Below are 15,851 nucleotides of genomic sequence, written 5' to 3'. Positions count from 1 at the left end.
AACCAACAGCCTCTTTAAGGGGCAGGAGAAAAACAAGTAGCTGGGGGAAAGGAAACACCAACAACTGATTTTTAACAGGTCCTTATCGTTCTTTGCATGTGGTCTAATGGCTAGAACAAGGAATTGGGAGTTAGGACCATTGGTTCTATTCCCACCTCTGCCACTGACCTGCTTTGTGACACTGAGCTATTTGTGGAATTCTCCCTGTGCGTCACTTTTCTCATGCATAAAATGAATGTGTTAATATTTCTTGTAACAAGGCAGTCTGCTTCTTTAAGGGCCAGGAGGTCTGCAGCCAGCCTGCCCTGTTCTGAGACAGAGCCCTTTTTAGAACAGGTGTTTGGGCCGAGGAGAGGGGATTATTAGACGCTGCTGGGAAGGGGGTCAGATGATTCCTAGAAAGGGCTGAAGAGCTCAGTGGAAGGGGGAGCTGGGGGAAGGAAGTTGGCTTCTAAAGCAGGTGGGAGAGATGCCAGATGAAGGGCTCCTACAAATAGCTTTGGTTTGGTGTTCCTTTGTGAGTTCTACATATAAAGAATTAAACTGTGCCCTGAAGGAAGGGCCTGAACAGACTTTTGGCATGGTGTTAGTCATTCCTGGGCTGGGGAGACAGCTTATGCTTCCCTATCCTGCAAGGCTAATAGAAGGCTTAATTAATGACTGTTAGTCAAACTTTGTTAAGAACTCCCTGGATGAAAGTTGCTAGAAGAGTGCACCACATTATTGTTATTGGTATTTCAAATTCTCAGGCCTTTGATGAGGGAGCAGTGTGAATTTTTTACACCACATCAGGGGAGATGCCTGAATCAGACACATACTTGAGCAGATTTGATCTTAACCCATGCTCTGAAGAGCAGGGCCGGCTCCAGGCACCAGCTTGTCAAGCAGGTGCTTGGGGCAGCCACTCCGGAGAGGGGCGGCACGTCCAGGTATTCGGCGGCAATTCGGCGGACGGTCCCTCACTCCGCCTAGGAGCGAAGGACCTCCCGCCGAATTGCCGCCGCAGATCGCGATCGCGGCTTTTTTTTTTTTTTTTTTTTTTGGCTGCTTGGGGCGGCCAAAACCCTGGAGCCGGCCCTGCTGAAGAGGAGACTCTGTGCTGCAAAGGGTCTAATTAAACCATCGCTTTCTACAAGGATAGCCAATGACCCACAGCTGAGTAGAAAACTTTCTCTTCTCCTGCCCTTTCCTCTCCAAGGCTTATGGTGTTGTTTGTTAGTATGTACATCATGGATCATACTCTTTTCATTTTGCTCAACATGTCAGCGCTGCACTATTAATTGCTGGACCTCGTCAGGCTTAGACAGCTAAAAACACTCTATTAGATGTGCTCTTTAGCAGTACAGGAGAGGTGATGCATTGACTTTTAAAGAATCTTACTATGTTGTGGCAAAACTGAAACACATCCTTGATTCTCACATGGAACAGCTTTGTATCCTTTCTGCTTTTGAGCATCTGGCTCCTTCTTCCTCAAGTCCATCATCAGGCACACTGCCCATGGGTTCTGTAAGACTGACAGATGGTGAAATCAATCTCCACTTGCAGCCATCAGATTTCATGTGGAGATCTTTGCGTGGTTGTGAGAGGGAACTGAATGTTCACCTCCAACCTATGGGGCAGGGATAGCTGCTACCGCCCTCTACAAACCATGGGGTACATCTAATGAAAGAACCAGCACCTCCATCCAAGGCTTATCTATCCCCAAAGCCTTAAAAGTGTCAACCTATTGGGAATGGTACAGAGATCCCCTTCCAGAACAGGCAGAGGTGCAAGGACTCCTGTAATCACTCCACCTTTTCCCTTCAGCACCGTGCGGCTTAGTGCCTTGCATCCATCCTTTGTTCCCTCCATAAATTTCCCACATGGGGAATGCTGAGGGGGACTGTTTCCAAGCATTTTTTCGAAAAGCTGAGTGAGTGTAGGCATGAGGTTGAGCACTGAGCCTTCAAGGGGTGCAGAACACAAAAGGGTAGCCTAGGAAGGGGGTGGGCCAACGTGACATTAACCCACCTTGGTGTCCTCAGGTTTCTGGGCTGTTGCGGGGGCTAAAATGGCCTCAGTGTAAGTTAAGCAGCCAGGGAGCTAAGTTGCAGCAGCTGTGCCTTAGCTGCTTATGGGCAACTCTGCAACCCTCAACACACACCCTTAATGTGCCTCCTCCTGCTCATGGCCCCACCCACATGCACCCTGAGTTGGCCTGTATAAGGCAGTCGCTAGCATACCAATGCACTGCCTGCACCAAGTATATTCTCCTTCAGCTGGCTGGGGCTTTTACAGCCTCTCCATCAGCATAGAGGGGTTGTAGCATATGGGAGAATCCATCCAAGTGCATGTCTCTATAAAGTGTCTGAGAAAAACAGAGGGGAGGGCAGAAGGTGAGCTGAGCACCAAAACAAGCCTTGTGGCCATGTCTGTTACCACTTCAAACCACAGCTTTGGGGAGAAGAAGGAGGGAAGCAATTAGCTCCTCAAAGCAGAGACTAGACAAAGCTGGGAGCATTTCTCGTATGAACTCCTTTAACAAGAGGAATAAAAATGTCAGTGTTTGCCTGGTGGAAACATGTCACACAAGGAACGAGAAGGGGCACTTTTCCAACCCAGAATGACTTCTGCAATGTCCTGCAAGTGAGTTGTACAGGATGCAGGACAGGCTGTCCCGTGCAGTTCAGGACAGGGGGCAGCTGACTTATTTTAACCAGTTGGGATAAACCAATAACCCACTGGAATCTTTGCCCAAAATGCCAGCTGAAGCCAATGCCTGAACCCCAAGCAGGGATTTCCCTACGTCTCCCTCGAGTTTCCCTATCAGCCCACCCAGTGGTCAAACCAACCAAGGTGAAGAACATACTAAGAATATGTCATCTGAAGGTTCAAGTGGTGTATCTACATCCGAACAGCCCAAAGCACAAATGCAGCTACCTACTGAAGAAACAGTGTCTCCACAACCGAAAGGCAGTTCCTGATGTTTGTAGGTCAAACTTTTCCCATTTATCGAAGTTACAGAAGATGGCTACTAGTGCACCTCTTGCAAAAAAGCTTATGAATAAGGAAAGCTTCCCATTGCTACAATTGGTAAAAGTGGAGGAGCTTGGTTTGCCAGACCAATCAGCAAAGCCAGCAATGCTGACAAACTATATGAAAAGGTTGCAAAACACCAAGTCTCTGGACTGCATCAACATGTAGAAAACCTTACAAACCAGTCACTGTGAAAGCCAATTATAGAAGTTCTTTATGAGATTGTTAATGCTGGAGACACAACACAGTTTATGCAAACAAATATGGTTGTCACATCATACTTTCTATTTTAGCAAGAAATACCACACACTACAAAATAGAGGTCAATGTTAAGTGCATTGACACTTGTTAACCCTAGGGTTGGACACTGGTTCTGAACAAGACTGGCAAATGCTCACTATCTTTCTGCAAGAAACTCAACTGACTGGTTAGAAGCATGCAGTACAATTGCGAAGGACTCAGCAGTTGAAAAAGTGAAGAACTCTCTCACCAAATTCAAAAAAATGTACATACATGGCTGATGAATGCATCGCTGCAAATGGGTGTCAAGTATTGTCATTGCGTACATTATCTTGAAGTTAGTGGTATGCCAGTAGATGCATTTCTAGATGTTCAGGTTATAGAAGACACATTGGCTGCATCTGTGACAACCCACATCTTAGAAGAGTTAAATACTTGTAAATTGGACCACAAACAGATGGCTGCTTGTGCATTTGATGAAGCTGCAAACTTCTCTGGAAGACATGGTAGAGTAGAAACTTTGTTCAGAGAAAAGTGTAGCCCTAATCTCTCCTATATACACTGCAGAGGCCATCTTAACTTCAGTACCTGGAAAGATAATGGAACAAATAATTAATCTATTTTCAAACATCTAAAAGATAATAAGGTGATAAGTAACAGTCAGCATGGATTTGTCAAGAACAAATCATGTCAAACCAACCTAACAGCTTTCTTTGACAGGCTTTGTGGATTGGGGGGAAGTGGTAGATGTGGGATATCTTGACTTTAGTAAGGCTTTTGATACTGATTCACATGACCTTCTCATAAACAAATTAGGAAAATACAATTTAGATGGAGCTACTATAAGGGGGGTGCAATACTGGTTGGAAAACCATTCCCAGAGAGTAGTTATCGGTGGTTTGCAGTCATGATGAAAGGGCATATCGAGTAGGGTTCTGCAGGAATTGGTCCTGGGTAAAGTTCTGTTCAATATCTTCATCAACGATTTAGATTTAGAACTATTTGGCTTTAGGTCACAGATTTATTACTGACCAAACAATAAGTGACTGGACTGGAAGCTCTTACTATTTGATTTCTACCCAAAATTCATAAACCAGGCCCTGATCCATTTGGAACAGTGCTTCTTAGAGCTGTCATTTTAACATAGCTTGCTGTGTCTGAAAAGCACAACGTTGTCATTACTAGTAACTTGCGATCAAGATTTAAAAAATAAATCAAATTGGGAAGTGTCACTATCCTTATTCTTAGTTTGTTAAAAACATGTCTCCTGTAAGAGGCTGCTCTCAGCATGGGGCTGGATGTGAAATTTACCGACTTCTTACTGTTGTACACAATAGAGACACAAGGTGGGTGAGGAAATATCTGTTACTGGACCAACTGCTGGTGGTGGGAGAGACAAGCTTTTGAGTTACACTGAGTACCTTTCCCAAACCTAAGGAAGAGCTCTGAGTGTCACAGCTAAATACAATGGGGAATAGATAGTTTAGCATAAGTAGTTAGCCCATGTTCTGGGTTGTACACAATGGCTGTTTCCTTGGCTGATTTATGCCAAAAGAATATGATGTGGATTGGGAATTCCTTGTGAAAACCATGTAACTGTACTAAAAACACAGTCATGCTCTATCTACCTGTCTCGTGTTCTTATATGGCCCCCGCACCATAATATCTGAGCACCTCACAATCTTAGTGAGACACTATTATCCCTATTTTACAGATGGGGGAACTGAGGCACAAAGACACTTGCCCAGCTTCACATAGGAAGTCTGTGGCAGAACAGGGACTTTAACCCAGGTCTCCAGAGTGCCAGGCCCTAACTACTGGGCCATCCTTCCTCTCTCTATTAGTGAATGCGGAGACAGCAGAGATTTCAGTGAGAATTGAACTATTTAAAGCATAAGTCACTACTGCTTGAGCTAAAGGAGTGTCTCCTTTAGTTGTGAGTAAGTCCATTAGAATCACTGGGGTTATCCCCTAGTGGGAGACATGATCACATGCCTTAAGCCAGTTTATTACAAATGCAGATGTGTGGCATGAGTCTATGGTGCTGCTTCTTTAATGACATAAGTCTCAAAATTAACAAGATTACAGTTGGTCTGTTTTCAGTGGCCTCTCCAATTTTCTCTGTATTCGAGTCCAGTACATTTAAAAAAAGTGAAATTTCTTAGTGGCAGCTACTTGAAACAGTTCTTATTTGCATGGTCTGTGCTATGCCTTCAGAACTGGCTCCTGTCTTTTGATACTAAACATGTCATCCTTGAACCCTCATTGTAAATTGTGGTTGTGAAAGCTCCTGTAATGTGAGTGTACGTGCATGCTGTCCCTGTGTGTATACACTAAGGTTATGGAGTGGATGGCCCACGAGGAGTTCAGATTTAGAGTCTGGTGTTCAGCATAAAGAATGACACACTTGAATCTCTTCTCTTGTCCATGCTTCTGCACATTTGTACCCTTTCAAGTCTCCTGCCAAATATTCTGCTGAGCATCAATGTGTTGAGTCACATAGTGGCAATTACTCGATGCCATGTTTGTGAGGTTAGCACACAACACAAGCCCCTAGTGATTTTGTTTGTAGGAAGTAGAGATGAGCGTGAGCCACAGGGTTAGGTTCCAGATCCAAACTCCCCCAGAGTCCAAGGGCGTTTGGGTCTGGGATTTTGGTTTGGCCCATTTTAGAGACGGAGACCAGCTGTAAGTTAGGGTTCCTCTCAGTGGTGCAAGTACAGCGGTATGGTCTGGTACGCCGTACCTGTAAGATAGTTATAGCCAGTACTCCGTACTGGAAAGACACAGGAGGAGCAGAACGTGGGGCTGCCTAGCGGCCCCACGCCAGCAACTCCACGCCAGAGGACAGGGCTGAGAGCAGGGCTGGGGGTGGTACAGCTACATCAAAGGAGCTGTTGCCGGCAGCCCCACATTCTTCTCCTTTCGCCGCCTTCTTGGCTCTCCCAGGAACCGCGGCGGCGAAAAAAGCAGAATGTGTAGCTCCTCTGGCACAGCTGTACCGCCCCAGCCCTGTCCTCCATCTTACATCACACGTAACACAAGCCTACACTTACTCCTGACACACATCAACACAACACAGCACAGCCTACACTTACTCTAGACCTAGTCAGAAAATGGTAAATATTTTGTGGTCTCAGTCTAGTTCCCAGTAAACAGATATCCACATCACAGAAACCATTAGCAGTCTCAGCAGAAGCCATAGTGTGAATGAGCCATGGAGCTTGGACCCCCCTCCCATCCCAGAAATACTCCTTCCTTGCCAGGATGGGCTGAGAGTGTGGGGCAAGCTTGCACAGTTACTATCTGGGCTGTACCTATTCTGTGAGCTAAAGATTCAGCACAGTGGTGGGCAACTTGTGGCACGCGGGCTGCACAAGGCCTGTCAGGGTAATTCACTGGCGGGCCACGAGACAGTTTGTTTATATTGATCGTCCACAGGCACGGCCGCCCGCAGCTCCCAATGGCCGCGGTTCGCTGTTCCCGGCCAATGAGAGCTGCAGGAAGCAGCGCGGGCCACAGGGACTTGCTGGCCGCCGCTTCCCGCAGTTCCCATTGGCCGGGAATGGTGAACCGCGGCCATTGGGAGCTGCGGGTGGCCATGCTTATGCTTTTTAGATCTAGAGGTCCTGAGTTCAGACCCTGGATATCTCCCCCGCGTCCACGGCAACAGAGGTAACATGCCAACTTAGATCTTTAATAACTAGGATCATGTGATGAGAGAAGATGGCTCAAGGAGGCTTGGGCCACATCCACTTAAATTAAAGAGCCTAGCATCTTTCTGAAATCTTGGCAGTTTTTAATTTCAATGAAAACGACACTCATTTGTTGCCCGTCATCCTGGTCTCCATGCATAAACTTCCTGAGTAAATTCTCAAGAGCAGATTTCCTGGAATGCATCAAAGATCAGCCCTGATTTTCACATTTCAGCATGTAAGGCATGTGCATTGGCAGTGTTTCTACATTCGTCTTACCCTTACTGCCATCAATCATTTGCTTTTCAGAATTCACTGAGTGTAGAGAGGGGACAGGAACTGGGAAACAAAGTATTGTATATTTATCTTTTAAGGACCTAAATGACCTGGAGGTGGGGGGAAGAGAGGGTTGTTTTGTGTTTTTGTTTTCTTAGGGCTAGTCTACACTTACCGGGTAGTTCGACGGCTGCGGATCGAAGTTCCGAGTTCAATTTATCGCGTCTGGTGTGGACGCGATAAATCGAACCAGGAAGTGATCCCCGTCGACTGCGGTACTCCAGCTAGACGAGAGGAGTACCGCGAAGTCGACGGGGGAGCCTGCCTGCCGCGTGTGGACCGCGTCTGAACCGCGGTAAGTTCGAAGTAAGGTATGTCGAATTCAGCTACGTTATTCACGTAGCTGAATTTGCGTACCTTACTTCGACTTGGGGGGTAAGTGTAGACCAAGCCTTAGTGTAGGAATGAACTTTCTGGATGGTTGTAGCATAAATACAATTACTACAACCCCTTTTCCCTTTACTCCACTCTTCTGTACAGTTGTGTCCATGGGATTAAGGTATAATTTAGTTCTCTGTGCGGAGAAATCTGTTAGCAATGCAGTACGTGCAGTACCAAGGACAAAGAGAATGTGCCATAAGGTATTTATAATTTGATAGCGTACATGGTGCTGTGCAGAGCTGAGAAGAAGAGATAGTCCCTTACTCTTCAAAACATACGGTCTGTTTTTCAGACCCACACTGAGGTTCCAAATGATTGGGTGTGGGTTGCTCCTTCTGACAAGAGGCATAATAAGAGCTCAGCTTCTCTGCCTGTGGCACATAATAGTCTAGTCTCCTGTGGGCTGTAATGCTTTGGTCTCATTTCAGTTGTTGGGTTTGGTGTGCAGGTGGCTGGCTGGTCTGTGAGATACAGGAAGTCAGATGAAATGAACCTGTGGTTCCTTCTGGCCTTAAACTCGGTGACTGTGTGATGCTCCTGCCCTGTTATCCGTCCCTAAACTGAACAGCCTTCTAGAAATAACAACATCGTTCATCCAAAGATTAAATCCACAATATACATAGTGCCTTGATCAAGTTACACAAGAAGCCAGTGGACTAGAACGCAGGTCTCCTGAGGCACCGGCCTGTGCTCTAACCACTAGACCACACGCTCTGTTCCATAAAGTGATGTATTTCTGAACTGCTTTAAAAGCAGAAGAAACCATCCTGCTCCTCACTGCCATACTAAATGGAAGACTCATTTATGGTTCCAGCTTTTCCTTTGCATTTGACTGACAGCCAAGTTCCCTTCACTGCCTGGTCACTGGAGCTGATTAGTATGCGAAAGGGCCCGCCTCGCATTGAGAGATGCAGCAGCAGCAGCTTGCAGAGCTGTCACACTCACACAGGCTGCTTATCTGCACTGGCTTGACGAATTAAAAAGCAAGCCAGCCAGCAAGAAAGAGAAGGAGAGAGAGAGAGAGAGGGGGGAAGAGAAAGAGAGAGAACCTTGCAGCCAGCATTTGCGTTTTTGTTTTTTTTAAAGGAAGGATTTTGCGTCTGAAGTGATCACTGATTGTGATGATGCTTCACTTAGCAGGCTCCAGAATGAGCTAGAGGCAGCAGATAGGGGGATAAACAAACAAACAAAAAGCAGACCAAAACCAAATACCAACCAACAAACCAAACCAGGAACAGTTTTCTCCTTTATTCTAGCATGGTGGATGTATGGACAGTCTTACAGAGCAGAGGTTGACATCTCCAAATCTACCAGCCCCACATCTTGAACACTACAGTGTTCTGCATTGCACCATGACCTTGGATGTTCAAACGGTGGTCGTTTTTGCAGTGATCGTAGTGCTATTGCTTGTGAATGTCATACTCATGTTCTTCCTGGGCACTCGTTAAATGGATTTTTTCTCCTGAGCTGTTGGGGGCTACTGCCACTAGCAATTCAACAAGAGAGCAAGAGCGAGCGAGAGAGAGAGAGAGAGAGAGAAAGGAGAGAGAGAGAGAGAGAGAAAGAGAGAGAGATTTCTTACTGAGGGGGGAAAACGCACTGAGCTTCAACATGGCCTCGCTGTGATATGTATGACGTTGGTATATTATCTCTCCGTAAATCTTTTGTCATGTCTTGTCTTTTAAGTATGCCTGTAAGTGTAGCTGCTTATTGCCTGGGTTTTAAATGTGATAAATAATAATAATCCAGTCATATATCTCTTGGTTACAGATAGCTAGTTACAGCTGTACATACCGAGATAGAAACAGAGTAAAAAAAAATGTTAAAAGAATAAGCACTAGGTGTGTTGTTTTTATTCCTTTAAAAAATATGGACTCCCGTTAAGAACAGAATAGGGATTTTTTTGGTCGACATTTCTTGCAAGCGATTAATGTCTAGTGTCTCTGAGAGTAACTATGTAGGTACCAGGTGAGAGACGGTGTGTATTTAATTGAGTCTAGAGCACTGGCCGTTTTTAAAAGGTGGAGAGAAATCCTAGCTGGGAAATTAATGTTATTAAATCTTTGCTAAAATAACATTCAGCCACAAAAAGGGGAAGAAATTTGATTGATTGATTGATTTCTGTTGCCTTGACAGTGTGACTCGAATACTCAATGTTCAGTCCAGAAGCCTCCAAATTCTATGTTCCCACCAGTTTAGCATAGCTCTTTTCTTTAGACATATAGCAGAGAATGAAACATAACCAGCTGGGCTTTTTTTCTGTTTATGTGTGTTTCATATCTTTGCAGAGTGGGAAGAGATCAGAGATGAAAAGTAATGCATGCTTTGTTTTCCTCTGTTAAAGCAACAGATGCAGGGGTTTTGGTCTTGTTTTGATTTTTTTCTAAAAATATTAGTTAGGCTTCCTTTTTTTTTAAAATGTACAAATGAAAAATCTTTGCCCATCTCAGGGATAACAGGATTCCAATACGGGCAGTTTTTGGCGACTTCATTTACATTGATTTTCTTGAAAATGAAGTGCTAAGTTACATATTATAGGCTCAATGAGAAGGTGGCCACTAGTTCGAGGTCCTTCTGTTAAGAGATGTCCAGAGCAAAATGAAATTGTTTGCAAGCTGGGTAACAGGGTGGTTTTGGAGGTGGGTTTCAATGAACAAAGTTTAGTAGGAATACGAAATGTGCTGGGAAGAGTACTATCTTCTCCATGCAAATATCATACACAGAAGCAGTGTTTCTGTTTGAAATCTTGTCCACTCTTTATTTATTATTTCTGCTATAAGAAAAGATCCAGGCTTGCTAAAATAAACAAATAAAAATTAAAAATAATCACAGCCTGTTTTGGGAATGTTTGCGTCTCATGAGAATATTAACTGTGAGGGTATTTCTGTGATAATACAGGCAGTTCGAACTAGCTCCATCTGTCTACATTATTTTTCCTATATACTCCGTTAGCCGAAATAATACATATCCACAAAGCCATAGATATAGACGTGTATATAGATATAGACGTATACTGTATACACATATATATCCAGATGAGTGTGTCAGTTACAACTTAAGCAAACAGTTTTATGTATAGTTAAGTGTATAGTTATAGTAAAGTGTCAGAATTTGATATTAAAACAAATGCTGCAAATCTGACACTTTCAAACCTGGCTTTAACTGCAAATACAGGGAAGAAAAAAAAATCACTAGCGTCAAATGTTGTAGCATTCAGCCACATAAACCAGCAAGAAATGTTTAATCAATATAGCCAGTTTTAATACATATTTTATCTATCTATCTATAATACCTCCATAAATTGTGATACAAGCCCATAGCAACAACTCCAGTGCCTGCTGGCTGTTTTTCCTTTTACTCACTTGTAGCTACCCATGGAACAGGTGATTGCTTCACTTTACAGAAGACTGAGTGGGTCTTCTTTTAAAAAATCATCATGATGATGGTTTGGATGGCTTAACAAGTAGAATTTGCCTTGTTTTCTATCTTAGCCATCTGATGTCAATATATGCATGGGTTGGAAAACCTCTTGGAACCAGATTGAGTGAACATAGATGACCATGAAATGGGAATTCTTTGCCTGGGATTTTTCCCCTCAGAAAACTAACAATCAAACAACCCCCCAAAATGATTTGATTTAATACTTTTGAATGGCATAGTTATTTAGAGGAGTAGGTAGGGGAGGAAACGCAAAAAAACAAAAATCGGGGAAAGAAGCAGAAAGAGAGAAAACTGGTCTTAACTGTCTGATTTTTTTTTTTTTTAAGGTTAGATTTTGGCATGAAGGTTTCCCTTTAAATAAGATTTCTACAAGGAATGCTTGGTAACTAATGTGTATTTCTGTCTAGCACACTCACATTCCTTAATGCAGAGATTCTGGCTGACATTTTGCATTCTGGAAATGTGTGTGTATATGACAGCCTATGTTAGAGTATGTGTGAGCATGCTAGTATGTGAAAGGTCTGTGTTTGAGTGTGTTAGCTTGTATGCTACAATTTTGATTCCATTATTGGTGCGGTTTTGTATTTTGTGTTGCTAGGGGATTAAAATGGGGGTGCAAGTGTGGAATGAGGGGTGCCAAATGCTACACTCAACTCTAATAATTGTAGAGTGATCACTCGGTATTGTTTTTTTAATTTCATTTTATTTAAAAATAAATAAATCTGAAACCTGGAAATTGGAAAATAATTTCAATTTAAATCTTGTATTTTATTTACCTGGAGGCTAATGGAATCAAAGAAGGCAGATTTATATGTAACAATGTGAAAATGAAAGTTTGGGAGTAGAAAAGTTTGTGTGTTATTTAAACAATGTTGTTCTTATTGTATAGATAGGGGTTTCTCATAGACTTTTGGATGGGAAGGGAGGAGAAGGGCATTAGAAATGAGTCTATTTTTTCCCCAACCTGTTCATTAAAGGCCACTCTTTCAAATGGCCCTCAACCCGGCCTCTACAATCACATCTTGGTGATGTTGCAACTGCAATTCCTCATTTAAAAAATATAGCATTCAGCCATCTAACTGCCTGATTCTCAGGAGCAATTAGCTAGTTGTCTTTATTTAAAAGAAAGAAATATCACAATATTCCACATTCATGGTCCAAGCCATGACTGCTTATAATAGTGAAGTGGTGTTGTTTGGGGTGACAACATGGCTAGATGTCCATATTTTATTACCTTCACTCTCAAATGATTGCACTTGCAATTTTAGGGCCTGGTCATACAAACACATATGCATATGAGTAGCTTACATACAGGAACTCAATGGGTCTATTCAAGTTACTTACATGTATAAGTGTTTGCAGAGTAAGGGTCCAGAGGCTGGTTTTGTACGTTTGGCCCTTTAAGTCTCTCTTTTCCCTGGATACGAGTAGGGTGTGCTTCACTTTTGTGGGAAAGCTCAAGCCAGAAATAGGGTGAGAGGGGGAAGTTACCTTTTAATTAAAAATAAAAGAGAGAGAGAGAACATCCCTTCTGTAATATGCTGGCCATGAAAATTACCCCCTATTAATCCCATCAAAGCTTTCCATTGACTACTACATGTATATGTTACAGCTGGGGTGACTGGAGACCTAACTCACTGTTTGTCAGCTTCAGCAGGATTCAATGTTATTTCAAGAAAATGCCTCTGACTGTATCATAGCAACCCCTGTATCACACAGTACATAAAAAGTCCATTCTTCCTAAGCTGAAATCCACCTTCTTAAAGATCCAGGCACCTTTCTAGATAAGGGGAAACACAGGTGCATATTTTTCCTTTCCGATGCTTCAGAAAAAGCGCATATGTCACCATTATCAGTACTAAACCTAGTATTCTTTCCATTCTTCAATGTGGTTTTAATTCTGATTCTTTAAGGCTAACAAAAGGGATTAAAAAAAAGCTTTTGCCACCCCTCTTGATACCCCCCCCCATCCATTTTAAATCTCACATGACAAGTAAAAGGGGACGGGACAGCTCAGAGGTCTCTGACGTGATTGTTCTTTTCTGTCCTGCCATTTGGATTTTACCCTGGGATGGCAGCAGTACAGCATTTGCTTATGCTTTATAGTGAATGAAGAGCTGAGTAGATTCCAGTCCTTTTGTGGGAACGCAGAGGTGCTTTCTCATCCCATAGATGAATGTTGTTAAGAGCTGCATGTTCACCTGACTCCTGCCCCCATCTGTTTGCATAATGTGGTTATATTTCTTTTTGGATCAGGTATTCAGTACACAGCCCAACTGCTGTGTATAATGTCTGAAGGAAAATTGCCAAAAATCCATGTAAGTTTTTTTTTTTTAATTTGTTAAATTAACAGAACCCATCTCTTCTTTACTGTTCATTTCATTGTATTGTTGTTCTTTTATTTTTATTTAATGAATGCTGGTTGTGATTGGAGATATAGTTCTTAATTCTCTGTATACAGTGCTTGCCTGCTTGCATGTATGTATCTATGTACCTATGACTGTACTGTATTTGTATATGCTATATATTGTTAGTAATGCATCTGGGTAGAGGAGGAGGGGTTGTCTGTATTTTCTATTCACGATGTATATCTTTCTGAACCGAGTACGTAATTGTATTCATTGTGTATCTCATCTACTGGGATGTTATCCAGGCTACTTTATAAATTGTGTCGTTTGCTCTCTTTCATTTGAGATATTCCTAACTGTACAAAGTTAGGAAGATTAAGGGGAACTATCTAATTATTATCAATAATAATAACTGTGCTGCTGCGGAGAGGATGTGTTTGTCTTGGGGTTACAGCTGGTGACTGGAGGACAGGTGTCCAGGTAGCCATTCCCAACTCTACCGCTGACTTTCTGAGTGGCCTTGGCCAAGTCACTTCACCTCTTTGAGCCTTGGTCTCCCGGGCTGTAAAATTGGGATAATGCTATGTCAGTGGAGTATAGTGAGGAACAATCAATTAATGTTTTCTCATATCCTAATATGTCATTTGAATGTAATGTATTATTATTCTATTCAATTGGCTGAGCTGTGTGTGGCATTAGTCGGCTAATGGGCGTCTGCCCATACCATACGCAGTTGGATTTAGCATTTTGTTTTAAGGGAATCCGGTTTTGGCCTGTGAGCTGTAGTGATTTATACTTCCAACTAAAAATAGATGCTCCTGGAGGAAGAGCTGCTGAAGAAACCATGAAGGATCTTTTTTTTCATGTGGCTATGAGCTTTTCCCTTAGAGAAAAAAGACTTTATTTTTAATTCTAGAGAACCCTCAGACTGCTGGGCTCTCTGTAACCCTTTCTGTGATCGTTGCCTTCAAAGCATCATGCAGCCTGTTTTTCCAGTTGGAAAAGCACTTTTAGAATATTGCGTTCTATGTTGTCAGGACCTTCCACTGGGAAGAGGAAACTTGTGGCAGAAAGTCCTCCAGAGAATTCCCATTGATGAGTGTGTCTTTAGGGTCTGGAGGCTTTGTCAATAGAGGATAACCAAAATTAAAGAGAAGCCCAAGGAACTGAAGGAGCTGTGTTTCAAAGGCAGTTAAAGAAAGCGACGTGGATTTGTGATGGCAATACTTAGCATGGTTTATCCATACTGTATTCTAAAGTACTGCATAAGGTCTTTTAGCTATCTTTATCCCCATTATAAAGATGGGGAAACCAAGACACAGAGAGGTCACATGGTGAGTTAATGGCAGAGTTAGGAATAGAATCAAGGCCTCCTGATTCCCAGTCAAGTGCCTTATCCAATAGTCTGTACTGCCTCCTGAGTGTCAGAGGTGCACTTCAGGTATCATGCAAAAGTGTGGATGCCTCTTTGAAGCTTATATTAATTTTATCTGAATATTGTTATCTGGAAATATCATGAGAACAGACTAGATTTTGAGATTTCCAGGATTGCCTATTTTCAGTTTGGTAAGGAGTATCTTTCTCACCGCTATTTTGAGATTTCCACTTCTCCTTCTGATAGAATCCAGGAACCATTAATGCATGAAAAAATTAAGTATATGCCCATGCCAGTTTCGGACAATGAAAAATAGTGGCTAAGAGGCTTGTCCGTCCTTAGCCTGAACAGAGACATATGAGTCGATATTACTCAATTGCTGCCTGTGATTGTCTATGTCTGTTCTGAGTTGAAGCCCCTGGCTAACTAAAATATGGGTATGTATTTCCAGCCCATTTCCTCTACTTTCTGGTCCGATTGGCTAAAGGGGCAACTGCTTTTGTAGCCCTGCTGCCCTGCGTCAGTAGGTGGCACTCTTCTTTCTGAGTCAGTACTGAAGCAGTGCCCCAGCTACCTCAGGGGATGGTGTGCTGCTTGTTTTTTCTATTTTTCTGGCATTCCATATGTAAACTTAGGGTCCTGATAATTTCGAGTCATTAGCTGGCTCATTGCACTTTCATGAGAATAAGTATGTGCTGAGCAAATGTTAGTTTGTATTTTGCCTGCATCAGTTTCCCCTTCAAATTTCAATGTGCTCTGGTATTCTTCACATCTTGTGCTAAGCTGTCATGTATTGTTGCTGTGCACTGTTGAGCAGCTGCCACAATCTTCCCCAGAGAGAGCTGCATTTTTGCAGTGGGTGAAGTGATTCATTGTACAGAGTTTGTTAATCTCTTCTAGTGAAACGCACTGCATAAAAGAAAAAAAATAGTTTATTTTCTGCTTGTAAGTACAGCCAGTATCCGTTACCCTCGTTTTCATTATACTTGTGGCAGGCCCATAAGTTGGCCTTTATAAAGA

General features: G+C 42.8%; 2 protein-coding genes across 2 annotated transcripts in view; both read left to right on the top strand.

The window, feature by feature from the left end:
* ARHGEF9 (Cdc42 guanine nucleotide exchange factor 9) overlaps positions 1-15,851 on the top strand; it is a 263,094-nt gene that overhangs the window by 96,036 nt on the left and 151,207 nt on the right. The gene's annotated exons all lie outside the window — the stretch shown is intronic.
* LOC135883496 (uncharacterized) lies at positions 8,936-9,115 on the top strand. The gene has a single exon (XM_065410641.1). It carries the CDS (start codon positions 8,936-8,938, stop codon positions 9,113-9,115), a length of 180 nt encoding a protein of 59 aa, XP_065266713.1.

Source organism: Emys orbicularis, chromosome 9 (assembly GCF_028017835.1).
Source record: "Emys orbicularis isolate rEmyOrb1 chromosome 9, rEmyOrb1.hap1, whole genome shotgun sequence".
In the NCBI taxonomy this organism is placed as follows: Eukaryota; Metazoa; Chordata; order Testudines; family Emydidae; genus Emys; species Emys orbicularis.
Note: the sequence above shows the minus strand (reverse complement) of the source record. Positions and strands in the feature narration are given on the sequence as shown.